Source organism: Dioscorea cayenensis, chromosome 14 (genome assembly GCF_009730915.1).
Source record: "Dioscorea cayenensis subsp. rotundata cultivar TDr96_F1 chromosome 14, TDr96_F1_v2_PseudoChromosome.rev07_lg8_w22 25.fasta, whole genome shotgun sequence".
Classification (NCBI taxonomy): domain Eukaryota; kingdom Viridiplantae; phylum Streptophyta; class Magnoliopsida; order Dioscoreales; family Dioscoreaceae; genus Dioscorea; species Dioscorea cayenensis.
In genome coordinates, this window is record NC_052484.1 from 6,962,068 (window position 1) to 6,988,798 (window position 26,731).

Here is a 26,731-nt window from a genome sequence, read left to right on the forward strand (position 1 = left end):
ACATCAAGCATAAACTTCATTATATAATATTTGAGACTTAAAGGGTATTTTGATAATATTAGCACAAACCCTTACCTTCTTTTACCTCCAATCCAAATACAAAAAGGTACATAACATTCATTTAATTTACTCTTGTCTCAAACAAGATATAAGTTCAACCTTTACGTTCCCTTACCTTACCTTACCTTATGAATGTTCACTACATTCCAAATCCAAACAGTTGTTTGATCATGTATAAAATTCACTATAAAAAATAATGGGGAGAAAAAAAATTAAAAAAAAAAAAGGAGTATTTAGGGAGAAATAAAAATTGATAATAAAAAAAAAGCATATTAGTTAAAACGAGCATAGAAAAGGAAAGAGCCAATCCAATCAAAGTTGGGCAATCTCAATAGATTTTTGTAGGGCTTGTAGAAGGCTTCTCATTATTCTTGGCTCGCCAGGGGGTGCTTGTTGCTTGAAGGGTCCATTTCTTATGGCCCTGAACAGAGGACCAGAGTTCTCTGTTGCTGCAAAGACCAAGCAATCTATGTATACTCTCACCTCTGTCTTTCCATCATCAACATCTATGAACCCTAGTCTTGCTCCTCCTTCTATTTTGTCCACCTACAACAATAACAATAAACCGCTAGTCTCAATTATTCGGGGTTGGCCATATGAATCTTTTTTTTTTTAACATTATTTTATCCAGAACCAAAAAAACTAAATAATCCATATTTAAAGAAAAAAGAGAGTTGGAGGAGGTGGAGGTTATTGTGTTAATTAAGCAGCTAATAGCCAATAGTAGAAACTTTTGTTATGGCACAAAGAACATGAATTTGTCCACCTGTGTACCATAAAGTTTTATGTGAATTCTATTACATATTTACAAACAAACACGTAACATATTTTGACAAATTAATTTTGTTTAGGTTTAATGATTAAAACAGTAAAGTCTAAAAACAAATGCCTTGAATAAGTAGGGAAGAAAAGTGTATATTTTCTCTATAATTTAGGGGATTGTTGAGTTCTGTTTAATTTAATAATCTAATTTAATTATTTTAGAATTAAATAAGCAAAATTAATATAATGATATAACTCAGCAAGAAAATAAAAATGCATTCTTATGTTATATATATATATATATATTTGTTATTGCGCAGTATAAGGTGTCAAAGAAACTCTTTTAAAAAACTAAAGGTAGATTTACTTGGTCAAGAGAAATTAAACTAGTAATTTTCATTTCTAGATCATACAAGATATTTTATTTATTTATTTATTTATTTATTTAACCCCGTTATTCCAAGAAAAAATTACTCATTCATCTATCAATATTTTTTTCAAAATATGTACAATTTACATATTCAAACCCTTAACTTATGAATAAAATACCAACTCTAGAATTACTAAAACTAAAATGATTTAAGTATGAAAAATAAATGCCACTAGAAAGAACCAATGAATTATAGTAAACCAGAAAGAAGGCATGCTCAATAAACAGATAACACCAACCTTCAATGGTACAGGCAATGGCAGATTAGCTCCCTGGCATAAACTATTAGCCCACTGTAATTAAACACAAATCCCTTGTCAGAAACAGATAACTTCAACACTTGTTTCACAACAACAATGCCTGTCATTAATTTTCCATTGAGTAATGCAACACATTCTGAGAGGAGAGAGACAGTGAAGAAGTATATATATATATATATATATATATATGATCACCTGAAAGAGCAAGGTTTCAAACCTAGCAATGTCAACATCTGGTGGAAGTTTCATGGTCCCCAAAGAAACACCATCTTCATCTTCATCAGTAGATGGAACTAATCCCTTGTCAGGTGAAGAAGATGAAGCTCTTGGAGGGATAATTAAGGGGGAGGTTAGGCTGGAGATTCTATGTTGTTTGAGTGATGCGTGGTGGCCACAGAACTTGATCAGGTTTGGAAGGGTGAAGGGTTGAGGAATGGAGTAGGAGACATGTGAGTTTGTGTTATGGGTTGGAAGCTGCAGGAGGAGAGGCCTTGTTGCTGCCATTGAAGAGGTCTTGTCAGAGAAGGAGGAGGTTCTATTAGACTTGTTTCAGTGTTTGTGGATGAGTGTAGGTTTGGATGAGTGGTTGATTTAGAGTCTGGATAGGGTTTTGGGGTGCCTTGTTGGGTGTCAAAACTGGTTGATAACATATGATCAGTTTAGCATGTTATATCACTATCAATCAAACTAATTATTTATGTACTAAGAAGAGTTAGATCAAGCAGTACAAGTTTAGCTCACTTATAAACAACTTGTAAAATATACTAGGCAGGAAAAGTCTATAAAACTCTCAATATTTCACTCCAGACTAGTTCAGAGCAGAGCCTATGATTCTTTTTTTTTTTAAGTTGATAAATTACTATTTACATTTAGAGGTGGACATGGGCCGGGCGACCCATGGGTTGTCCCGAACCCAGCCCAAAAAAATCTGGTGCCCGGGTTTAGAGGTTAGCAGAACCCGGGTTAAACTCAAAACGTTTTACTGATTGAATTTCGTGGGCTGGGTCGGATGAATTTTGACCCCGTCGACCCGAATAAATAAATAATATATATATCATATATTATTTATAATATATATAATTATATATATATATATATATATATATATATATATATATATATATATATATATATATATATATATATATATATATATATATAATAAGAATAGGCTGAAAAAGAGTAAACATTTATAATACTCATGTAGTATTTTTAAATGTTTGAAAAAAATTTTTAGGAGTTAGAAGTAGTAGTTTTATTTAGTTATTTCAATTATTTCATAAAAAAATTAATTATTTTTTGGATCGGGTTAGTTGAGCCCTAGCCCAATGACAATCGAATGGGTCGGGGTTTGGATCAAAACACCTTTGGGCTCGAATACGTGCCCACACTTAAACTCGAATATATGGGTTAGATATTTGAGTCTAGCATCTGATCCGACCCAATTTCTACCTATGTCCACCCCTATTTACATTATATATTACGTTTGAAAAGTTATTTAAACTCCCGACCATCTGTATAGAACTCATGTGCTTTTCCATTGGATTATACAACAATGTTAGGCCTCTTAAAAAGCTAGTGAATTAGGACCTACAAAAAAATATTTATTTATTTATTTATTTTTTTTTAATTCATGAGATTAGTAAAGTATGATGAGTTAAGTTTAATAAGCTGAATCATTATCCATTTTAAATGAATAAAATAATCATGTGTCTTAGTTACGGAAACAAAACAAAATAAAATGAGTACCAATAACATATTAAATATTTTGAAAATTCAATAGCTAAGGTGAATAGTATGCCACTGACATTCATTTTGTTCATGTGGAATACATGAACGTTCTAGATAAAACCGGCACAACAAGCAAACACCAAATTTGCAGGACTAGTGTCATTTATCACGTCTGATCTTTATTTGTGAAAATTGAGAAATGCTTCTATAATCAATGACTAAATGGTCTATTGATAACCAGATTCTCACTAAAATTTTTCATAAATGTGAGAGTTCGAATCATGAGTGAGGACACATTTTTGAGAATATAAAAAGTGATTGTGTGCAAATGATTTTAGCATCAATGTGTGGATAAACCCTGTCCCTAGTCGTTCACCAAAACTTGTGCACACCTCTATCTTTTTTAGCAACATAACCACTTATCTTGGAGGGAAAAAAAATGCTTCTATGCAACTGAAATACATGCTTTCATGATCACAAAGAATAAATCAGTAAATATATGCCTGTTTTTCCCGCTTGTTGTTAAGAACCCGATGACTTTAGTAAGAAAAAAAATCACATTAACCAAAAAATAAAATGTTCCAAAAGAGAAAATGGATAGAATTTAAAACAACCACACAATGATAATACAAATAAAGCAAAATCTTATATGAGCATTTGATTTTAGATCTCAAATGTCACAATTCTTTGCATTCGTAAATCATGTCTAATTCTGAACAGGATTGAATGTCTTTAAAAACACAATATACAGATCTCACTGACGTTCAAACATACCCAATTCCGACCACAATTATAACAATAATCTAACTAAGCTAATGAACAAGCCTCTAATTTAGGAAGAAGACTCCGCCATGCATTGGCAATGTCATTAGCAAGCTTTGCCTGTCCTTTGGCAAATTCATGGAACGCAAGTCCCAAGTCTGCAGTCTTCTGTTCTTGGAACCGGACAATCTCTTCGCTCATTAACTTGACAATTGTCTCAAATCTTCTGGTTGACTCCTCACTTTCTGCCTTCAACTGCATTATCCACATGTTAATGATAAGCTAAAACTGGGTCTGGAATTTTGAGAATTTATAAGAGGAAGCTGTAGATACTGAGAAGAAAAAACTTGCCTCCTTGTATTCGATTTCTGCTTCTCCAGCCTTCTCAGATCTCATAAGTGTCAGCTTGTCTCTGGGTAAAGATTAAAAGTCAGCAATCAAAAACAAAAAAAAATACATGCATGAACAACAGTAACAATAGACAACACTTAAGCAAGGTAAAGAGATTATCACATACAGATTAATCTCCTTCAACTTGGTTGTCTCTGCCAATTCACATTGCTGTCTGAAAGCACTGGCCCTGTCTGCCATTGTTGCCTGTTAAAGAACAAGACGTATTATTATTTAGTAGCAAGAAACCAAGTGTCATGGATAGAAATTGGCCTTCAAGAATTCCATTTTATAACCATTTAGTACAATGAGATTTCCCAAATAAACAGACCTTTATTGATTGAACTGTTCGTACATAATCTTTCAACGGTTCTTCGAAGTTCATCAGAAGATTGTGAGCCTGTTTGAAAAAAGGTGCAAAAAATTACAGGGCACAAATCTAGGTTTCATTTTGAAAATTGGCAACAAAAACGTTGAAGTTGCAAAATTATAGCCCAGTTACTATGTACCTCTTTCTGCAGCTTCATTGATAACATTTCTGACTTTGATCCTAGGTCAGAGAATGCCTTCCCAAGAGATTCTCCTTCACAAGCACCCAACAGTTTGATAGCTTTTCCAAAGTCTGCCAATGAATCTCCCAGCTCTGAGGAAAGAAAAAACGTTAGAACACGGGTAGCAATGAATACCAGATAATCTCAGGTTAATCATGAAATGTTTGCAGAATGAGTTAGAAACCTCAACAGACAATGAAAATTGAAAATTTCACAAAGGATTTAAGACAAATGCATTAGAACCATCTGTACCTCTATGACGCTTCACTAGACGGAAAGCTTGCCTCTGTGCCTCAGCCAGATGGTCTTCCAAACCAAAGATATAATTTTTTAGTTTCTCATATTCTGGATCAGTTTCTTCAACAGGCTTTTCCTTTCCAAGGACAACATCACTTACCTTTGACTGTACATCCTGAAACATTTCGATTTTTGGTCATATTTCTCTTGCCAGCACCCAAAGAAAAGCAATGGAGCTAATTGCCAATCTCAAGAACCAAAGAAATAATCACGATAATTTTTTAAGTTCATGCGATATAAATAAAAGCATTCAATACATGCTGAATACTTCAACAGTTCACATTCAAATAGCATGCAATACAGAATTATGACATCATTTCTCTGAGCAAGATTTACTACGAAACAAAACACTGTATATGCAGAATGATATATTACAGGAATATAGGTTAAGTTAATGTGGATGAATAAAAGATGATCTAATATTTAAAAAATGAACATCATATACCTTAAATAATTGCATCAAGTCTGCAGGTTTTTTCTTGAAAATACCAGTCTCTTGGGATCTTGCTCTCTCCATTGTCTGCAAGAAAATAAGAGACTCAAGCCAGCTCTGTAAGCAACCTTTAAGTTTGTTCAGAAACAAAGTACATGCACTTAAAACTGTTAACTCCCGCTAAACTCATTTCACATCAATGTTATTCACTATGAATTTTGAAGATCATCGCTGCCAATGGAGATTTGTAGGTATAATGTAGTTTTGAGGGCAACAACTATACTAGATTATCTTATAGAGGTGCGAACTAGTAAAACCAACTATACCAACCAAATATATCTCCACACGCCACTGAGATGAGCAACTAGAAAATGAACCTCTATTCCCAAAATTCTCAGTATGTACTTCAAACCAAAAACTCACTAGCAGTTATTTGAAAACTTGACCCAATGTCTTAGCAAATATTTTTAGAATGGGTCTTTTGAATGAGTACCAATTTTACACGAGTCACTAGTATATTTGTAGAAACAACCCAAAAAGATGCTGACAATAGGTATAGTTCAATAGGCTGTAAATTTAGAGATTAAGGTGAAAGTGCACAAACAAGAAAGGCAAACACAGGTAAGTTTCAATTGTGCGTCGAAGGCATTTCAGAGTATGGCAAAATAAAGAGATCAGGATGCAATTGCACAGAAGATCTGAGGATGATTCATGATAGAAGAATAAAGGTCCTAATTATGCTTAAGCATGGGTTCATGTAGACATTTGGTATTTGTGCTTAGGAATAGGCAATTAATGTGAGCTTAACATGATGCAAAACAACATTCATATCTAAGGTTTTTAACTCATACATTGAAAGTCCAATTTAAAAAAGGCAGTCTCTTGAGAAATTTACCTCTTCATCTTCCTGCAAAAAGGTTCGTAAATCCTCACTTTGCTTAAGATCAGGGTGTGAAGCTATTCTGTTTATGAACACATGCAGAGCCTGACACCTCATCTCAATAAATTCAGCACTAAACCGGAATTTCTCTGTGGACACAGAAAATAAGCTAAAAGGATTAAGTTCTAAAGTGAAACTTGAACGACATAAACAATATATTGCCATTACAAAGACCAATTCCTCATGCACACCAATTAAACCAATAGTTAGTGAGCATCGAATTGATTATTTACCAAGATAACATCCATAGAATAGTGAAGCCTATATCAGAGGAAGAGCACAATACCAATGCAATTTAGAAACTAAACCCCAAATGCCAAACATGCAAATTGAACAGAATGTAATGGTTGCATTTACGATAAAGATTGGATAACTTTATGTTCCTTGCCCTCAAAGGCTTTGTTTATATGGACAATTATGAATAAAATAGATAGAAATATATAGTTAAAAGCCACATACTGTCTAGCATGAAATATGATTTCTACAACGTTCACTAAGTACGCCTGGCTTCTACCGCAAAATCCGCTTTATATAATGACCCAATATCACTGCTCAGCCTGTTTGTAACAAAGAAAGGAAACTATAAAAGTATGTTATACTACACAGAAGACAATCTGAGAAGCCCCATTCGACAAATATACACAACAAAGCATGAATATCTCAAACTTAAATTTTGACACCAAACCATCAAACTATTGAGGATTGTATTCAATATAAAATATTTATATTTTGAAAACGGAAGAATTGGACTAAAATACAGAAAGGCAAAACAGATTTCAACCAAATTTCGTTAAAAACAAAAATCAAAGATTTCCAGAAGTCTAGCAAATATCTGACATTAAACACAAGAAATAATTCATAGTTCTCCATTATATCACCAAAGCTGTTATAATCTGCAAAAGCGGAGAAATTGCAGTGAAATGCAGAACGCACCACAGATCTCTACTAATTATATTTAAAACTCAAGCAAAATAGTTCGAATTAAATACAGAAGAAGAAGAAGAAGAAGAAGAAGAAGAAGAAGAAGAAGAAGAAGAAGAAGAAGAAGAAGAAGAAGAAAAATCACAGTTTTGCATCATATTACCGACAGTGCTCTTCTCCGGCAAAGGAGGAATGAATATCCCCTTGAATTTCTCTGCAAGCCTATCACGCAGCCACACGAAATCGCTGTACCGCCGGATCACAATCTTCTCCGGCGCTTGATATTCCGGGAAATTAGTCTGAAAAACAGCTCAAAATCATGAAAAAAAAAAAACCAAAGAAAAAGATCACAAGGAGAGATCGATGAAGACCTTGGTGATCACGCGGTAAGAGATGTAGGCCTGGACACCATTTCCCAGCTTCACGGGATCAGTGACCGAAACCGAGAGAAACGGCTCCAAAGGAGAAGAGGGAGATCTTGGGCTTTGCGATGAAGACCCCGAGAGGCTCCTCTGCTGCAAAAAAGGAAAAAAAAGGAATTTTTTCATCAAAATCCGATTGAAACCCTAGAATTCCATGGATCGATGGTGACCAAGGAGATTTAGGATCGAAAATTACCGTAGAAATCATGGCTAATTTTCCCCAAATCCTGCGAAGCTGCGACAGAGAGAGAGAGAGAGAGAGAGAGAGAGAGAGAGTGGGAGAGCTCGCGAGTAGCGCCGAGTCAAAACCCTGGTTCCAAGAACGAGTTGCCGTTGGAGTCGTTTTCTAATTAAATCGCCACGTGGCTGATTTTGATTGGATACACATCCGTGTAATTTCCCCCTTTTTTGTATTTTTTTAAATCACCTTTTTATTTCCTCTCTCTCTCTCCTCTTCAACATTAATTTTTTATTTTTTTATCCTTCGTGTAATTATTAAAAAAAAAAAAAGAGGCAGTTTTCTGTAAAATTAAAATACTTCAGGAGTGTATATGCAATTTATCTTTCAAGATTAAAATTTAAAACAAGATTATAAATTCAAAACCTTATCAGAGTTGAACATTGTTTGGACTTCAAGTTTATCTCAAAATTCAAAGGTTTATTATCTTTCCCAGTTAAAAAGAAATAACGAAACAAATAAAAGACCAAACTTGAGACTTGATCCACTCTTTAAAGCGCCAAAGATGTTGCCTGGAGATGAGCTCCAAGATGTCATCACTGAACCAAAATTTTCGGACAATGTCACAGTAACAGCAGCTCCAACTTTAACATCTTTTTCTTCTTCAATCTGGAGTAGTCAAGAAAACAAGATGTTTGAAGTGGAACTGGCTTATAATCCAAGGGAGACAGTAAATAGATGGGAAAAGATTGCAGCAAAATTGCCAGGGAGAAGTGTTCAAGAAGTAATAGAGCATTATGAGGAACTCACACTGGATTTAGCAGCAATTGAAGCAGGGGCAGTTCAATTTCCAGCTTGTCAAGATGTTGATGATGTTAATGATGATGATGATGATTATGATGGTGGTGGTGGTGTTAATGTGAATGAAGTGAATCAGGGTTTCAGAGAGCCATTGGCAAGTGGTTTGATGAGCATGAACTGTAGCAATCCAAGCTCTTCAAGAACTAAGGTTGAGAACAAGAAACAGAGAGCCAATCCTTGGTCTGAAGAAGAACACAAGTAAGTATTTATTTATTTAATTGTTTGTTTGTTATACTGTAAGTATTATTTCAAGAGAAAATTGACAAATTTTTCATACCTCTAAACAATCACTGCATTTCAAATCATTCAATTTTAAATCTAAATTGATATGAAACTATCACATTGCTTATTGTAGAATTTGAGTTTCTTTTCATTTTACTCTCAAATTCTTCCAATTGACAAGATATGTTATTTTATGTCAATTAAGCTTTGAGTTTATTTTCTGTCTATGGTTTTTATGTGGTATAATTTGAATGCAGGGCTTTTCTGAAAGGACTTGCAGAGTTTGGGAAAGGAGATTGGAGGAGTATATCAAGATTTGCTGTGAAAACTAGGACTCCATCACAAGTGGCAAGTCATGCACAGAAATTCTTTATTAGATCATCCGGGGGAAAGAAATCCAAGAGGAAAAGTATCCATGACATTACTGAGTGTTAATTAGTTTGTAAAAAATTTAACACTCTAAATACATCCATGCAAAGTAGTGTTATATACTTTAGTAGTTAATAGAATTTCAATTGGGAATCAAATTCAATGCTAACTTTGAGAGGTGATTAAGATTTTTTATTTTTTACTTTTTTTTACCTGCTGTTTTAATTTTTGCTAAACATTTTATCATTATAATGCTTTTATGTTTTTGTGTTTTTACACTATTCAGTGTCTTTTTGGTGCTGACATAGTGTAATTTGGGAGCTTTTAGTTAAAGATTTATTATATTTTATTCTTTGGGTTTAAGTTCTTTTAATTACTTCTTTCATTTTTTATAAAATTTTGTTGGTAAATTACATATTTGCTCATACCATGACTATATATACATCAGAAATAATTTTCAAATAAAATAATGTAAATATTACTAAACTAATATAAATAAATAGACGTTTCTTTATAATGAAAAAGATACATATATTATCAATATAAAGAGAAGAAAAAAAATCACACATTCTTAAAACAATTTGACAAAATAAATCTCAAAAACAACTCATGCGATAAAATAGAGTCAAAGAAAGATTGATAAATTCAGAAATCTATTAACTCAACCTTAACCATAATCATATACACTCAAAAATATGAGATTCATAAAGATATACAGGCAAATACATTATTTGTTCAATATGAATGATAAATTAGTTATTTACTTGGTCATTAATAGATTAACCAATATATTGTACCAAAAAAATAAGTAATTCAAAAATGAAACATTTTTTCTGTATATAACAAACTACAGGCAGTATTTATAAATAAAATTTCCTTGTTTCTTACCTTTCCTTTAAATACTATAAATGTTACAACTTTCAACCTCTACTTCTCTATAGAGAGCAATATATATCAATATATATTCAAGAAAAAAATAATTAAAAAAAAACAGAGGATAAACATGTCTTTTTACAAATGCAATTTCATGTTTTACAAGGGAGTATACAATATACATGCAATTTTACCAAACTATTTTAGGTTTAAAATAACTTTGAGCTAACCCAATCTACACCAAGTTAATCTATCCTCACACCATACACAACCTAAATGCCAAAATAATCTAATTAACAATAAAAGTTTAAAAATGGGGCCTCTTAAGTTGAAACCTTAACAAGCTGAATTTTCATCAGACTATCTGCAAGAATGGTGCCTCTGAATAGCTCTCCATCCAAAATGGAGTTTCCAATTCCTTGATCCCTATAGCACCAATTACTAAAAATAGATTCATAATAATCAAAATGCATGTTAAGGAAAAAAAATAATCTAAGAATAAATATTGCATCAAAAGAAAATCCTAAACCAATTTAAGCCTTACTCCGACACAAGCAAGATCGCCATGTCCGCTGCACTTGTGTAACTTGCATTTGTATGCCAAATTTTAGACAGATCATTCACGAATTTGTGCTTGTCAATCGAGATCAAGGCCTTCGAGGGCTGGTATTCTTCGAAACCTGGCTCCTAATCTAAAATCCGATTCATGGGCGGTTTTCCCATTTTCTGATCTTCTTCTCTTGGTTGCAAAACCTTGCTCTGATATTGAATCAATTACACCTCCCGTATGCAAATTTACCCTCTTTTTTTTGTCAGATTCCTCTTTCAAGAACCTACAAAAAAAAATTTGAATGTATGAATTTGATCTTCACACAAGAAGCATTTTATATATGAATAGTCCATGCATTGCATTGGAAGGCATCCTAGAACCAAGCAAGGTGACATGAAATCCGGTCATTACGAATGAGTGTATAGTATAGTAAGATACTGTAATCACGATAGGTGTCATGTGAAAACCAAGGCAATGGCTACCAAGAGAGATATTGTGCTAATAACTTCATCTAAATATAAATATAAATCGACAAGAAATAGGACCTACAACGCCTTGATGATAAAAGATTACCGTTCACGTATTATTTTGAATGCTTCTATTGATGCATAAGGAAGTCCTGTCTTTGGATCACGATACCTGCAGGAAGAGAATATATCAATAAATTAATAAAATTACTTAGATGTCCACTAACTGACAAGAAAATTGTACTTCCAATAATTGCTTCTCTGCTTCACAAGCCCACCTAATCAAATAAAAAAAAAATTTGCACCCTAATTGGACCATAATAAGAGAGCCATGCAATGCAAGGGGCCACGTATTTGGATAAATTTAACCAAAATTGAGTGTTTTCCTTATGATCGTTCAACAACTTTAACTATGTACATTGCAGCTCAATTTAGCAACCAATGAATACAATAAAGTAACTGATGAAAGAAATTTAAAGGCATTTTTTATTTTGAGCTTGACAACAAGAAAACAACTGCTGCCCGCGCTCTTCAAGGGTTATGTAATTCTTCCGAAATAAGAATTACAATTCAAAAAGACAAACTATTCAAGTCTAAGACACTCCATAAAAAAGGTAAAATTTTGGCATTCTTCAAAAGCATAATTTTGCATAACATGGCAAATAAAAAGATAAGAGATGATTAATCCTAGTGTGACAAGGACAAAATTGGTTATTGGAAAATTGAATTTCAAGAATAAGGCCATTATTTTCTATTTTCTGCTTCCAGCTTCATGTCATTAGTAAAGGATGAAACATGGCACCTTGAATGCTGACCAACAAGCCTACTAATGCAGGTCAAGATACAAGAGTAAAAAAGTAAAAAACGTGTCTTATTTGCACGCCCATATGACGTAATTAGCAATGGCATCAAGTAATTAACACTAAATGCATCACAAGATCTATAATCAATGAAACAAACCCAATAAAATGTCCTACATCTACAATTCCAAAATGATGACAGAACACACATTAAAATTTTTAATCAAAAGTCTAAGATTTGATAAGACATTGGATTATCCTCAACAGTTCAAGGTTTATTATAGAAAGAAGTCTTAATTTGATCCGACTAATGTTGGAGTTTATCACTAGAGTTATCTGCTTAATTAGAGTCTTATTTTGCAATTTCCTATTTTCCTTAGTGATTTATGCTGATTGTTATAAGAAATTAAGAGGTATTGTTCTAGACTTTTTTCTTCAAATTTTTTCGGGTTTCCTTCATAATCATAAATAAGCAACAATAAATCAGAACAAAGGCCAATGTTTTTAGCTGGGAATTGATTTCCATCTCTTTGGCCAACGACATTGAAATCCTTTGGGATATTCTCCAACATAGATTTCAGTTTTGAATCCTCATGTTGCGTCATTTCTTGTAATCTAGAGCTTGAAAGACTAATTGAAAAGTAACAATCTCTCTATTTTGGAGGGCTGGTGCCTGCTTCTATTGATAGCAGGTTTTCAACTTTTGAAGTTACTATTTGCGGGGATTGTACCCTACCAATAAAGGTTAGTTACTCCCCACGCTTAACTGTTTCAATCTCATCACAAAAGACCGATACTTACAAAAGGCCAAACCAAGTAAAAGACCGGATGTGCATAATTACAAAATCTAGATAAAATGGTCATAATCCTACTCAAGATACTCCTAACATTCCTAAGTAAAAGGACATATGCAATGAATAATTAGTGAGAATGGACGGTAAGAGTTTAAAAACTCATCAAAGAACATCAGTGCACAAATTTAACTTAAACAGTACAAGGTACTAGAAGAAAATATTTTATTCTAAAAAACACATACTTGGCAGGCAGTCCTGTCACTGCACAAACTGCTTTTTGAGGATCTGCAGAACAGATAAATGTGCAACTTATCAGAAACCACAAAACATGATAAACAGTGACAAGAATGCTATAAATGACCAACCATGTATTCCCAGGATTAAAAAGCAAGCCAGCAAGTAGCAACTGATGGACTACAGGATATTGTGGAATTGGGTCAATTCAACTAACATCTAGGCTGAAGCCATCCATGGTAACAGGTTCATGCATCCATTCAATATTGATTTGTTTTCATCATATGTTGCAAAATCTATTAATTTTCTTCATTTATATAAAATTTGAGACATGTCTAAGAGTAAACTACATGGAGCACTAGAGTTATTGATCCAAAAAAATTAAAAAAATAAAATAAAAAAAGACAAAAATACAGGCTACTCGTCATTTAAAATTGGTAACATAAGGAGAGCAACTGTACAAGGCAATAATCCACTTTTCAGATACTAATTTGAATAAAAGTCATAAAAGTGCCTATACATGATCAATTTTCTCTTGTTCAAATTAAAAAGATAAAAAGATAAAGTTTGTTCTAGAGTCAACCACTTTGTAATATCAAAATTGGGCATTATAAAATAAGCAACTAGATTTGCATGTTGTTCATATAAATACTTAGACTTGAACAAAAATTGGACATCCTACTTATTGGAATTTATTTCGGTGCCACAGTAAATGAGGCAGAAATTATAGTAAGGATAAATAAAGGAAAATGAGATGAGGGGCAATATATCCACACAATTAAAAAGAGTGACACTATAACATATCAAACAAGGTCACTCCCTAATCCTGAACCTATTTTCACAGCAAGCACAATAGCAATGGATGAAACAAAGATTATATCAATTTTTGAACAATAAAGACAAAAAAAGGCATCCAACAGGCATACTTACATGCTTCAGATTTTGTGGATAATTCTGAGTGAAATGACACTCCTTTGGTAAATTCCAAAAAGTTTTTGCCTAAAATTCCAAGAATTAGGAGAAACAATTGGGAAGAATACATAGTGCAATAGATGGAATGCATGACAGAGTTTTAGAGATTTAAAAAACTTAGGGGAAACAACAAGCAAAGCCAAATGGCTCAGAGGGCCACAAAGCCACTGCAGGTCTGATCAGAATGAAAGAAACTTGCCATCTTTTGATGAATATCGAATTTGAGGGCCATTGTAAACTGCTTTATGCACAACAGCTCTTTTCTTCACTTCTTCTTCACGTGCCAAGACGCGCTCCAGATTTCTCAAGTTCCTAATTTCTGGACATGTACAAGTAAGCATAAAAATAATGATCCCAAGGCCTCTCATCATTATATATAATGTTCCACAATCTAAAATTGCCTAAGAGTTCTAAGTATTCCACCTGTTTCAGCGGCTTCCAATAGCATTTCTTCTTGTGTCATTCGCTTCTCCTCACCCTCCTTTTTCCTCTTTATAGGCTAAAGCGCATGATAGCATACCGGGATTTAGAGATAAAGGAAGGTTGAACAGCAATCAAAATAGATAAAAGTATAACAAAAGAACACCTTGACAGATGCTTGCAATGCTGCACGTATCGCATCTCTTTCAGCTTGCCTCACAATAACCGATGTTCTAGTTGATTTTCTCACTATTCTTTCACACTCTAAATCCTCCGGAGGGTCCTGATGTTCAGAAAGGCTAGATTTTTTTGGCTCTGAAGATTCATCAACCTTTGGATCCCTTTCTAGTTTAGAAAGAACCTTCTTCTTGCTTTTCTTCTTTGCCAGTGTTTTCCCTGGAAATATTAACCGCTTTTTCACAGGGAGCCTACAGGTTGGAATAAGATATCAGTATGCAACTTCCAATCATAAAATTTGTCATAGAAAAAATTTCAGCAGATGTAAGAAGACCTGTCTTCTGCAATATTCTCAGCTTCATCCTCTGGCTCGGGCTCCTGGCAGTAAGAGAAGTAATGGGGTAAAATATGAAACTAACAGCAGCACATGTTAAATACAGAGAATTATTTTCCACTCGGATGAATGAGTGCTGAAGGACTATGCAGCCCATTCTTTCTTAAATATAGAGAATTATTTCAGTGCATAGAAAGAAAAAAGATCACCAACATCTTCATCAAAGTCACTATCAAATTCATCAGCAACCTCCGCCTCTTCTTCATAATTATTATCCTCATCATCCTGCAGAATAAATAGAAACATAAATCAGCATCAACAATTAATATTAAAACTGAATATCAAGCCACAAGAACATTAAAGAAAAGATTAAGAATACAACAGAAAATTATCATTGTAGACCAAGGATTAGCTAATAACATTTATAGAAACTAAATATCTTGCCACTGCCTAGAGTAATAGAATGCTACAAATTATAACTAATGAAAAATTTTGCCACAAAAAGAAAAAAAAAAGTCCAAGGTTTCAATTCCATACTGCAGGTTTGAATTCTGAAGAATCTAGATAAATTTTTTGTTAAAACTAAAACGTAGGTAAACAGTGCATTAACTGAGATTTTACCATTCAAAGCATTGAGAGCAAAAATGCTGCATAATCCTCTACTAAATTGACTAGGCATGAGCAGTAATTGTAAGAGAATATTTCAGAGGATGGATGAATACCTCCTTAAGAGCATCTTGGTTCCAAAACAGCTCATCTTCTTCAATTTCCTCATCTAGCAACTTATTCATCCTAACAAAAAGATCAGGTAAAAATATTAAGATTTCAAAAGGTCATATTGAAACAGAAAATGGAAGTCATTATTGCCGTGCAAAAGCAAGAGAAGAAAGAATCAGGAGTTACATGACACAAACAAACTAAATAAAAACAATTAAAATTTATAGAATATGCAGAATAAAGGTGTGGCAATTATGTGGGACCAGATCCCAAACATTATTTCACTAACCCAAATTAAATCTGATAGCTCCACGAAAATGCAGCCAAGCAAGCTGGACCATTACTACCACAAACATTGGCTATAGCTTAGGAATATGATAGGGCTGCCTCAATTTATCATTGTAAGACCTATGGACAGACCAATGCATTTACTTCGCACCAAAGCACATTCAACTGTTGTTCACAGTAGCAAAGAAACCTTCAGGATAAAGCCACACATTTTCTCCACAGAACCCAGTTTAATGAAAAGAGACTAAAACCTCAGATTAGGTGAAAGTGCACTCTTGGCAAATGAACTATGCCTCGATATTCACAGTGATCCAGGAACCCAAAACATGCTCATGTTGATCCTTAAACTAAGAAAAAGAAAACATGAATAGTCTTTATACTATGAAAAAAGAGAGCATTTTTTAACCTTATTAAAAACATCAATTTTGATCCTTAAACAAGGCAAACATTTTTTGTTTTCAGAGACCACAACAAATTTCAGCTATAGTTCGCCAACCAAAAGTGCACTTAATGCGTCTTAAAACCTATCTAGCACTAATAACATGACATTCCTTGCTCAACTCCTCAACCCACCACAAGATCAGCATCATGTCCTTTGAAGAGGGCCACAACCTGCACAACAATGACATACAGAACACTCTCCCAGTTCACCATTGGCTCCCAAAATTGGAACCCCAAAACATCAACAACCTTCTCCTAAAAATTCAATCTTCCCAACTCAATCTTTATAGTTAATCTTTCAATCACTGCACACTATCCATTAATGTCTCTAAAAACGTACAAAAAAAGAAAACGCACCAGTAAGCAATGGTTATGAGCTATAACATAAAATGCAAAGTATCAGATTAGGGTTTCATGGAATTCGACGAAAGCCAGGGTTTTAGGTATTGGGGAGAGCAATGAAAGAAGAAGGGAGGGGTACCTCCTCCCTCTTGTTGCTCGAGAGGATCGATCGAGAAGGGGTAGGTCGTCGGGTTCCGCCATGGCGGTGAGCAACGAGCTCCCCTCTTCGCCTCCTTCGGTTGAGTTGGTTAGTGGAAAAGCCGGGGACGTAGTAGAAAACAAAGGCCTGGTTGGGTGTCGCTTTTAATTAGCATAAATATACTCGAGGCCCTTTTTATTTTTGTTTGTTAAATTTAGGGTAAATTATTTGAAGGAAAATTACTGTTTATCTCTCAAAAATTTCAAATCTTCCCAAATAGCCCCTGTAAAATTTGAATATCCAAGACAGCCCCTCCATTATTGTTTCACTGGCTTTTTACCCTCTGTCCATGTTGTGAAATTCATTTTTTCCCTTGAAATTGGTGGGAAAAAACCGCTCAATCATATCATGTCAAAATGTTTGCATACCTTTTTGCAATTTTTTTTCGTTTTCTCAAACAAAGTTTGAAAGACTCATCACCTTAGACCCCATTTGGTCTGTTCGATTCATGTTCTACCGATTGCCCAATAAGGTGAGAATTTCTTCATTGCCCTCACTTTATCATCCTGCGAGAGAGAGTAATAATTTATAAAAATGCAGATTTATTATGGAAAGTTTTTGTGCTATTGTTAGATACAACGGGGAGGGACGAGTGCTATTGTTCACGGCACTGACTTTTTTGGAATCAGTATTAGCAGAGATATGTGCGCGATGGGGTATCGATGTTTCCCGTGTTAGGGTGAAGTTTGTCATACTCGATAGACATAAAACGGTTTGTCCAATAAAAACGAGATTGACTTCCAGCGCATGTGTCACGTGTACTCCCTCTTCAAATGCGCTCCAGTCGATCTAGTGGTTGAGGCATATGATGTGTCATTGTCACATCCTATTGAAAACGATTTCTTCTCGTTGTAACGTTCTTCTCCTTTATGTTTTATGTTTACTTAGTTGTAGAAGTTAATTATTGCTTAATTATCTCAGTTTCCGCTTTAAAATATATGTTTTCTCTTAAATAATCCAGTATTCACTTAAAAAATATGTTTTTGCATAAAACAAAGCAAAACCATAAGTTTTGTTTTGTTATCCATTTCTCATCCAAGTTTCCGTTTAAAGTTATCCAGTTTCCCTTTAAAATGTTCTTTTCCGCTTACGTTTTTCTTTTCCCCTTTAAAATGGTTGTATTCTATTTAAAGTTTCTAGTTTTCGTTTAAACGTTTACGTTTCCGCTTTAAATGTTGATGTTTTCTGCTTAAACTGAAGTGGTGGCAGGAATTCGGATTCTGCGAGCGTATCCATTCCTTCCTCGTCATATCAATCTGAGGTGTTATCGTTGGATATCGGACAATATTTTTTAGGCGTTGACAATTTCAGAGACGCACTTTGAAATTTTGCAATCAGACGGAATTTTGACTTCAAATTCATGAACAATGAAAAACACCGAGTGACTGTCGAATGCGCTGTCGTTCGTTGTCCATGGCACCTTCAAGTATCAAAGGAATATAATAGAATACTTTCAGAATCAAGACAATGCACACGGTACACACTTGCGATGGTGGAATTGGATTGGTGTCACATCCGAAAGTGTCCAAAAAATGGGTAAGCGCACAAGTCATTCAGAAGCTTAAGGAACAGCCCTTGTACAAGGTCATCAACATTCAGAAGGACATGTTACTGGAACATGGTGTCCATATTCCATACAAGCAAGCTTGTTTAGGTAAAGAATATGCCAGGGTGATCCTCGACGGCAGCGACATCTCCAGCTATGATTTGTTTCTTTGGTACTTGGATAAGGTGGTTGGGACAAACCTCGGCAGCATATTGATTGTGGAAAGAGACGGTGAGCATTTTAAACGTGTATGCTTTTCTTTCCGTGCGTGTATCATGGGATTCAAGAGGGCTTGCAGGCCGCTGCTATTTTTCGATAGTATCCACCTCCTTGGAAAGTATCAGAGTACTCTATTGGGTGCCACAAGCAAAGATAGAAACAATGGTTTTTTCCATGTCGCCTTCTATATTAGACTTGGGAAGACACTGAAGGAGGAGTGCTAGTCCATATACTTTCGTATTGCGTAGGTATCTACAGCAAAAGAATTTAATGATTCTGTGAATGAACTGTAGGCCACATCGCTGGAAACCTATAACTGGTTGATTCATAAATCAGATATGTCACATTGGTCGAATTATCTGTTCAGAGGTGAATGTTGGGGCGAGATGTATTCAAATGTGGCAGAGTCGATCAATGCGTGGATCAAAGAAGCTCAGTATTTACTGGCGACGAAAATGGTCGACTCCATACGGTATTTGAATGTTGATTTTATTTAACGCTTAAAAATGGTTCTTATCCTTTAAACTTGTTTATTTCTGATTACATAATATTGTTTATGTTTAACTATAAAGGTAAACGCTTAATGTCTTTTCTTATCATTTAAAAATGTTTATTTCTGATTAAATTTCAGTGTCTTAGCCTAATAGTGTTTAAGTATATGTGTTCTATGTCATACAGGTTCAAGTTGATGCGTATGTTATGCACCCACCATGAGGTACTTATTGCAGAAAATAGGGAGACCTACTTATGCCCCGACATACATTCAAAGATAGAGGTACTTGTTGCGGAAAACCAAAATCTTCATGTTGGTTGTTGTGTCAATGATCGTTATGAAGTGATTGACTAGTGCAGCAACTCCGTAGATCTATCGGGTAAAACTTGCTCATATCGTAGGTGGTAAGTTTATGGTATCCCGTACAAACACATTTACACTATAATAATGCAGACAGACACCAACACTTATCAATTTATTAGAGGCTACTTCACCATTGACAATTACCAATTGACGTATAATGGAGCTATTTTCCCCATAACCGACCATGACAAGCCTATGGACGACAATCGAGAATTGTGTTTGCATCTGCCTATCACGAGAAGGCAACCTGGGAGTCCTAGACGAAAGAGGATCGAGTCGCAAGTGTCCGAGGTCCGCGAGTTACGTTGCAGCCGCTGCCACGCGTCCGGTCACAATCGTAGATCTTGTAATAAAACTGTCGGCAACTAGGCATTGTAAATAAACACAAATTTAAACAGAAATAAACTTATTTGCATGTCAATCTTTGATCAGAGACATTGATATTTAACTAGAAACAGTTATATTTAATCAGAGACACTGATAGTTAAACAGAAACGCTGATTATTAAACGGGAACACTGATTATTCAACGGGAACACTGAATGCTAAATAGAAACAATGATATTTAAACAGAGACCACACTGTTTTCAACGTAAACATAACAAGTTAATTAAAAACATTGAAAGTTAAATAAAGACAGGCAAGCATACAAATAAGCATACAACATTAAATGAACTCAAGTAAATTTACATGAGAAAACTTGCTAAGTCAGTGAAAAAGAATAAATAGAATTTAAATTATAATAACAAAACTATTTTATATTTCAAAACAATATTAATTATGTTTCCCTCCAGTCGAAGAATCTTCTTTCTCATTGATGCCGGCTACGCTCCCTTCCATAAGTATGCTGACAACATACTTTAATCTCAAATAAGGGACGTCCGTTTACGGTAGTCGTAGCTTTTCATTGTCAAGTAACTATTCGATAAACCGCATAACATAGACGGCGCAGTTGACACTTCCTCGTTTTTCTCTTGGGGTGTCACCGTCATGAATTAATGGGTACGATATAGTCGTCGTTTTACCAAACTCCATATCGATACAATAGTCGAATAGTCTCCGCTGTTAAGATATACAATTTGAGGTTAGAATCTAGATTAAGAAACTACTATTTATCAAACTCTATTTATCAAAAAACTTACCATGTCTTTGGCGTCTCTGTCGTACTCCTCACTTTGGGATGAAAAATTATGCATGTATCCTTGCTTGTTATTATCAAGAACTAGCACATGAAAGTGGTCATTCATGATTATTGGGAGGATGACTATGTCAACATCATGCAGATTACTCGCGGCATCTCTGATCATAGTGAGAGTCGTGTTACACGCGTCTTTCTGCTTGGACATAAACAGTGCAGGTAGTCCCGTGATGGAGGTGCGCTTCTTATACGGATATGGTACTTTCTTCAGTGACTTTTGAATTATACATACAAACGTGTCCATCACATCGTCTGTCACCATTTTCTTCCCATCCAGCATCATGTATAAGCTGGCTCGTGTAGTGTAATACCCTGAACCATTGGATACTTGTAGGAAATTATATTCAGGGTATTATTATAGTTGCAATAAAATTTTTTTACAGAGAAATTTTGTTGAAAACCCCCAAGTGGAAAAAAACAAGAACCTAAGTGTGAAAATTTCCATAAGATTTTGAATTCATGAGTAATGAAAAAGGATTGATATGAAATGTTTTTAGAAACCAAGGACTAGAAGGGAAGGCGGTAGGGACATTTTTGTAATACTGTGTTATAATCTAGAGACCGTTGGATAGTTTGTGAGGACCTTTTTGAAATATTATTTTTATGATTCAGGGATCATTGGTGACTTTTTAGGGACCTTTTTGTAAAACATTTAATTTTTCAGGGACTGAATGTAAATTTTGGCAGACTTTTAATTAAAGAGATAAGGTTGGAATCTTCTAGTTTTTGTGGTTTTTCTTCTCCATAGATGCTACAGTAACCCGGGAGGAGAAGAAGAAGAAGAAGGAATGAAAAGAAGAAGAAGGAGCTTGGAGGTTTGAGAGAAGAAGGAACTTGGTGTTTGATTGGTAATGGTTTTAAATAATTTTGTTTTGAGATGTATGGGTGTAGGTTTGTATGTTTGTATGTGTGGTTGGTTGATGGAGAAGAAGATGTTTGTAGGTGTTGTTGGTTGATGAAAGAGAAGATGGTTGATGAAGAAGAAGATGTGTGTATGTGTTGGTAGTTGATGAAGAAGATGAGGGTTTGGAAGAAAGATTGATGGAGAGGATGAAGAATGGATATTAGATGATTTTATGTGAAAAATATTTGTATTGGAGATGGATTTTTGTATGAAATGGAGGATGAATTCTCGTTTTTTACTGTAGAGTACTGTAGAGTTATGTAGCACCGAGATTATGGTTTTGTTTGGGTGATTAAGTTGGTGATGATAATGGTTGGGAATGTGTTGGTTGAGTTAAAATGGTTTGGTTGAGTTAAAATGGTTTGGTTGAGTTGGTTTGATCAAATCAAGTTAAATTGGTTGGGAATTAAGTGGTTGGTTTAATTGATTTGGTTGAATTTGAAGTTGGGTTGGATGAGAATTGTTGTGATTGGATTTAATTGAATTGATTTGGTCTAGGTTTGATTAAATCAAGATGAATTGTGGTCGAGCTTGAATTGTTTTGGCTAGGTTAAGTTGGTTGAGATTGATTTGGACTTGGTTGAGATTTTGGGCTAATAACTTTGTGGTGAACCAATTCAAGGAGAATTGGGTTCAGTTGAACCAAACTGGTTCAAGAGACTTTGTATAACAATTGAACTTAGTTCATTGGAATTGAGATTGGTTCAGGTTAGTTCGGGATGGTTTAGCCTAAATTGAGTTAGTTTGAGTGCAATTGGAGACCTATTTGATTATGCAAGATCGTGTTTTAACCGGTTGGAGTGAGTGGGCCCAATTAGAGAGTCAGTTATTTATTTCTTGTATTTTCTTTTGGGGTTAAATTCTGTCTATAGGCTGCATTTCATTTGCATTTATTTCGTTTTTTTGTTAGGTGTTGTTCAGGCTTGGGAGGGAGTTCCAGGTCAAGCCTAAGGGAGACCAGGTGAGTTGGTAGTGGCTATTATTTTGCATAATTGGTTAATTGATAATATTTTTAAATAATTATTTAATAGCTACTATTTGGAGATAATTGGTTAATTATTCCATTTTATATTATTTAATGATTTATATTGTTAAAGCTTACTGATATTTATTTGCAGTTTGCTATGCTTTAACAATCGTATAAGTATTTCTGGTTTTAACAATTAAATTATGCGCAATTCTTCTAATAGAATGCCTATGACTGTTCTATATTGCTTAAGTAAAGTTTTATTGGTTATTACACTGCATTGAGACTTTATTGGATTTGAAATGAGTTATTTGCGTATATTTCATACTTGAAAGCATTATTGTTCAAAGGCGAGGATTTCCGGATTGTTACGGATTCGCAAATTGTGCATTAATTTATATTAAAATCTTTGGATACACTTGTGCTTATCATTTCCGTAGGAAAAATGACAGATATTTTGGATATTGATTTTTTTTGTCCTGGTTTGGACTCCTCGTTGCGAGATGTATGTTTGTTGAGTTTGTATGGTGACCTTACTGCAGTAGGCGGTTTTTCACCTCCAACCTGTTGAGGTGGCGTGGAAGACCGGCTGACTTATTGATCCTGTTCAGGTGGGAGTGCAGAGCCCTGACTGTAGGTTCATCGGGTAGCCGGGGTCACCGACCGGTGAACCGATGGGTCAACGTTAAGGACATGAGTTCCTTGACAGCTCTAAACCTAGCCGCAGCCACGACAAAGGTTTAGAGAGATTTCTAGACCATGTTATGCTGGGTGAGTGTTAGGTATTACTTTATATTGAATTTGAGATTTATGTTATTTTGGATTATGATGAGGGGGAGAAGCCAGCTGTTGCTCTTAGGAAGGCAGTCTCTCACAAAATTTGTGTTTTTTGAGAAAATTGATTTTATGTTGATTTCTGTTGAATTTATATTCCAAATGCTCTTTAAAGTGGTATTTTGCCAAATTCTGGTCTTTGTGAAAGTTTGAAAGTTATTTGGGAAATTGACCTTTATGTACTTTATATACGTTATTTTTAATTATTTGAAATTATTGAGCCACTATCGACCAACTGAATGTGCTGCAGTTGAAGGAACAAGACCCTACTAGCTTGCATGTGCGAGTATAGAGCCAGTTAAGGCTGAGTTGAGGGTTACAGTGGATCCCTTTTCTTTCTTCTGCCAGTGTCGTGGTTGTGTAGCGGTTGTACCTGCATGCTGGATTAATCGTGCAAATTGTATCCATGTATTTGAACCCTGTAACTTTGTAAAGTTAGTATTGTGCCCTGTAAGTCTGATTTGGTTTTTCAAGTGTGTCAGTTTTCTAGTTAAAATGGGTTTTTAACTGATGGGTGCCACATTTACCTCGATAGAAGGGGTGGGTGTGACATGTTGTGTTGACATAGTCATTCTTCCAGATGATAGTCCTGAGGTTAAATGGTAACATATATAGTTAAATGGAAACACAAATAGTTAAGTGGAAACTATATATATTTAAACGGTAACGTAAATATTTAAATAGAAACTAACAATGTTAAATTGTAAGTCATATGGTTAAATGATAACATTCATATTTAAACGGAAACTTCTTATCGTAAGTGGTAACACATATATTTAAATTATAACATAAAAACTTCATACTTACAAGTCTATTTAGCAGTTCATGAAGATCCTTATTATCTCTTGCTTGAATTTGTCGAGGCGCGTTGTCCGGGGTATCTTTTCTTCTTGGGAAAAAAATATTTCCGCACTTCTTCATATTGTGGGTTAACAAGGACTATACTATCAACGTTACCATCAATCGTTTTTTCATTGACGTTTTCTTGCCCCTCGTTAACAGTATCTTTGGGTTCATTACCAAGTGTTGTTGTTGACGGTTGTTGGTGTTCTATGATTACAGCTTTGTGTTGTTGTGGGATTGTGTCTTCCTTCGATGCGGCATTGACGTCCGCTAATTCCACTAAGACGGCGATTTCTCTAGCAATAGAGTCAATGATCCTGTCAAGCTTGGGCATGATGACATCATCAATCGGAGACATATCTTTTGCTGCTTCATGTTGTTGAGGGATTGTATCTACCTTTGATGCGTCACTGTTGTCCGCCAGTTCCATTGAGATGGGGATTTCTTTGGCAATAGACTCAACGATCTTGTCAAGATCAGGCATGACGACATAATCAATTGGAGACACAACCTTTAAAGGTTGTTCCACTATAGGTGGAGCTTCTGTTGGGGTAATTTCCTCAAACGCTACCCTTGTAGCCAGCCGATCAACTGCCAATGGTGCTGCTATTGTTTCATCGTCAGCCGGTGGCGAGAGAGACATTATTATTTTTCTTTTTGTCGCAAGCCTCTTCAAACGTGGCCCCTTCGAATGGCCATCCCAATTACGTCATCGTCATCAAAATCTGAGGTCATCCCACTTACGTTGTCAGCAATCGTCGGGGCTACCTCGGCTGCATCTAGGCTATTCCTAGTAGCGTCCGTGCTGGATATTTCATTTGTTTGTAGGGACGTAGCATTCAATTGTGATCGTCCTTTAAACGCCTCAACATGAGCAACAAGTCGGGGGAACTCAGTTATCAATATCTAGCACACCTACAGCAGACGTGCAGTGACATCATCGGTTGTTGCGGTCGGAGAGCTGTTGTTGTCGGGGGTCTGTTGTTGTCGGGGGTTGTTCTGTCGGGGAGGGTATTAGCATCGAGGCGAGGTAGGGGGCTTTGTCCAGTATGAGAAATGCGTCGCTGGGTTGATGGAAGAAGGGGAACAGGGTCGAGCATACCTTAAAGAGGTTGGCCTTTCATCTTTTCTTCGAGCCAGTGGTTCGGGAGCAATAAGATCCCTTTGGCGGGTGACCCGAATAAAGATTTCTTCATCCGCATTCACCGCGACCAGTTTATGAAACTAACATTTTTAAACAACACAATCTCAATGAAATCATTCAACTTAAACAGTAACAAATGTTTTTAAACAGTCAACTTATATATTTAAACGGTATCCCATATACTTAAACAACAAACCACAAGGTTAAACACTAAAGCATAGTTTTAAATGGAAACTACTATTGTTAAACGATAATGACTAAACTTAAATAGAAACTAGTATTGTTAAATAATAATAATAGTATTCCAGATAATTGTAACACATTGTTCATGATTTATTAACTCCTTTCCTTTGAGAGATGACAACATGGTTACTATCGATGTTTGCTTCCGATAACTATTTTAACCATAACACAGCATCCTTGGGGTCTTTCCAAAACATAGCGTCTCCCCGATGCCAGTCATCTCATAAAACCAAATGTTCAGTATGACTGAGCAACCTTTAAGGTACCCACCCTGTATTGGTCTTCTTCCCAACGCATCTTGCTTGGACTTGAGCGACCGCTTGTGAAACGTCCTCCATAAGCCACTTGTGTGTCGCCTGTACCGATGTGTATCGCCCCATGCCAGGTAGATTATCAACATAATCAGCGATCCAATTCGGAACCGAACATGATGTATTTGAGAAGAGGATTGTACCCATAATATACACCATTAGAAGTTTGACAAAATTTTCTTCTTCTCCCCTTTGCCGAATTAGTTGCTCAAGTGTTTTGTTGATGGAGTCTCTGTGTCTCTCGTAGGTTTTTGATAAATACTTCTCTTTAAAAACTAAGTATGTTTTCTTCTTCTGAAATATGACTGCGTCTCCATCACATCGCAGACCAAGAATGAGAGCCACATCTTCAGGTCTGAAACTCAGCATGCTTGCCCTGATCCTTAATTTATTAGTGCGGTTATCGTACCTTTGCAACATAATATATTGGAATACAGGTTTCAGTTCAGTGAATACTGTAAACAGTGTCC

The 26,731-nt window shown here is 35.2% G+C and overlaps 4 protein-coding genes and 1 long non-coding RNA gene across 9 annotated transcripts; 2 read left to right on the forward strand and 3 right to left on the reverse strand.

The window, feature by feature from the left end:
* Nucleotides 1-97: 97 nt before the first annotated feature.
* On the reverse strand, nt 98-2,114 carry LOC120275361. The gene is made up of 3 exons (XM_039281904.1): nt 1,708-2,114; nt 1,492-1,545; nt 98-606 (listed from the first exon to the last, which is right to left on the reverse strand). Exons 1-3 carry the CDS (start codon nt 2,014-2,016, stop codon nt 373-375), a joined length of 597 nt encoding a protein of 198 aa, XP_039137838.1. The 5' UTR covers nt 2,017-2,114; the 3' UTR covers nt 98-372.
* A 1,821-nt stretch (nt 2,115-3,935) lies between these two features.
* On the reverse strand, nt 3,936-8,286 carry LOC120276474 (sorting nexin 1). The gene is made up of 11 exons (XM_039283226.1): nt 8,156-8,286; nt 7,909-8,052; nt 7,701-7,836; nt 6,572-6,705; nt 5,689-5,763; nt 5,199-5,358; nt 4,905-5,038; nt 4,727-4,795; nt 4,523-4,602; nt 4,357-4,417; nt 3,936-4,260 (listed from the first exon to the last, which is right to left on the reverse strand). The coding sequence occupies exons 1-11, from the start codon at nt 8,165-8,167 to the stop codon at nt 4,051-4,053; spliced, it is 1,215 nt and encodes a 404-aa protein (XP_039139160.1). The 5' UTR covers nt 8,168-8,286; the 3' UTR covers nt 3,936-4,050.
* A 416-nt stretch (nt 8,287-8,702) lies between these two features.
* On the forward strand, nt 8,703-9,686 carry LOC120276525 (transcription factor DIVARICATA-like). The gene is made up of 2 exons (XM_039283286.1): nt 8,703-9,196; nt 9,478-9,686. The coding sequence occupies exons 1-2, from the start codon at nt 8,703-8,705 to the stop codon at nt 9,653-9,655; spliced, it is 672 nt and encodes a 223-aa protein (XP_039139220.1). The 3' UTR covers nt 9,656-9,686.
* Nucleotides 9,687-10,569: 883 nt separating this feature from the next.
* On the reverse strand, nt 10,570-17,286 carry LOC120276390 (SWR1 complex subunit 2). Of its 3 annotated transcripts, none has more exons than XR_005541232.1 (12): nt 17,138-17,286; nt 15,933-16,002; nt 15,424-15,495; nt 15,211-15,254; nt 14,866-15,127; nt 14,703-14,778; nt 14,479-14,598; nt 14,238-14,306; nt 13,316-13,358; nt 11,586-11,651; nt 11,007-11,295; nt 10,570-10,888 (listed from the first exon to the last, which is right to left on the reverse strand). XR_005541232.1 is itself a non-coding variant. In XM_039283115.1 (11 exons), exons 1-11 carry the CDS (start codon nt 17,197-17,199, stop codon nt 11,100-11,102), a joined length of 1,080 nt encoding a protein of 359 aa, XP_039139049.1. In that variant the 5' UTR covers nt 17,200-17,286; the 3' UTR covers nt 10,570-11,099. The 3 variants fall into 3 exon arrangements, 1 of the variants encoding a protein (XP_039139049.1); XR_005541231.1 differs by having other exon boundaries at nt 10,570-10,903; XM_039283115.1 differs by having other exon boundaries at nt 10,570-11,295.
* A 4,495-nt stretch (nt 17,287-21,781) lies between these two features.
* Nucleotides 21,782-24,227, forward strand: LOC120276407. Of its 3 annotated transcripts, XR_005541238.1 has the most exons (4): nt 21,782-21,863; nt 22,841-22,880; nt 23,498-23,657; nt 23,971-24,227. It is a non-coding gene; the product is annotated as an uncharacterized LOC120276407 (long non-coding RNA). The 3 variants fall into 3 exon arrangements; XR_005541237.1 differs by lacking the exon at nt 21,782-21,863 and having other exon boundaries at nt 22,857-22,880; nt 23,432-23,657; XR_005541236.1 differs by lacking the exons at nt 21,782-21,863; nt 22,841-22,880 and having other exon boundaries at nt 23,049-23,657.
* Nucleotides 24,228-26,731: the final 2,504 nt, after the last annotated feature.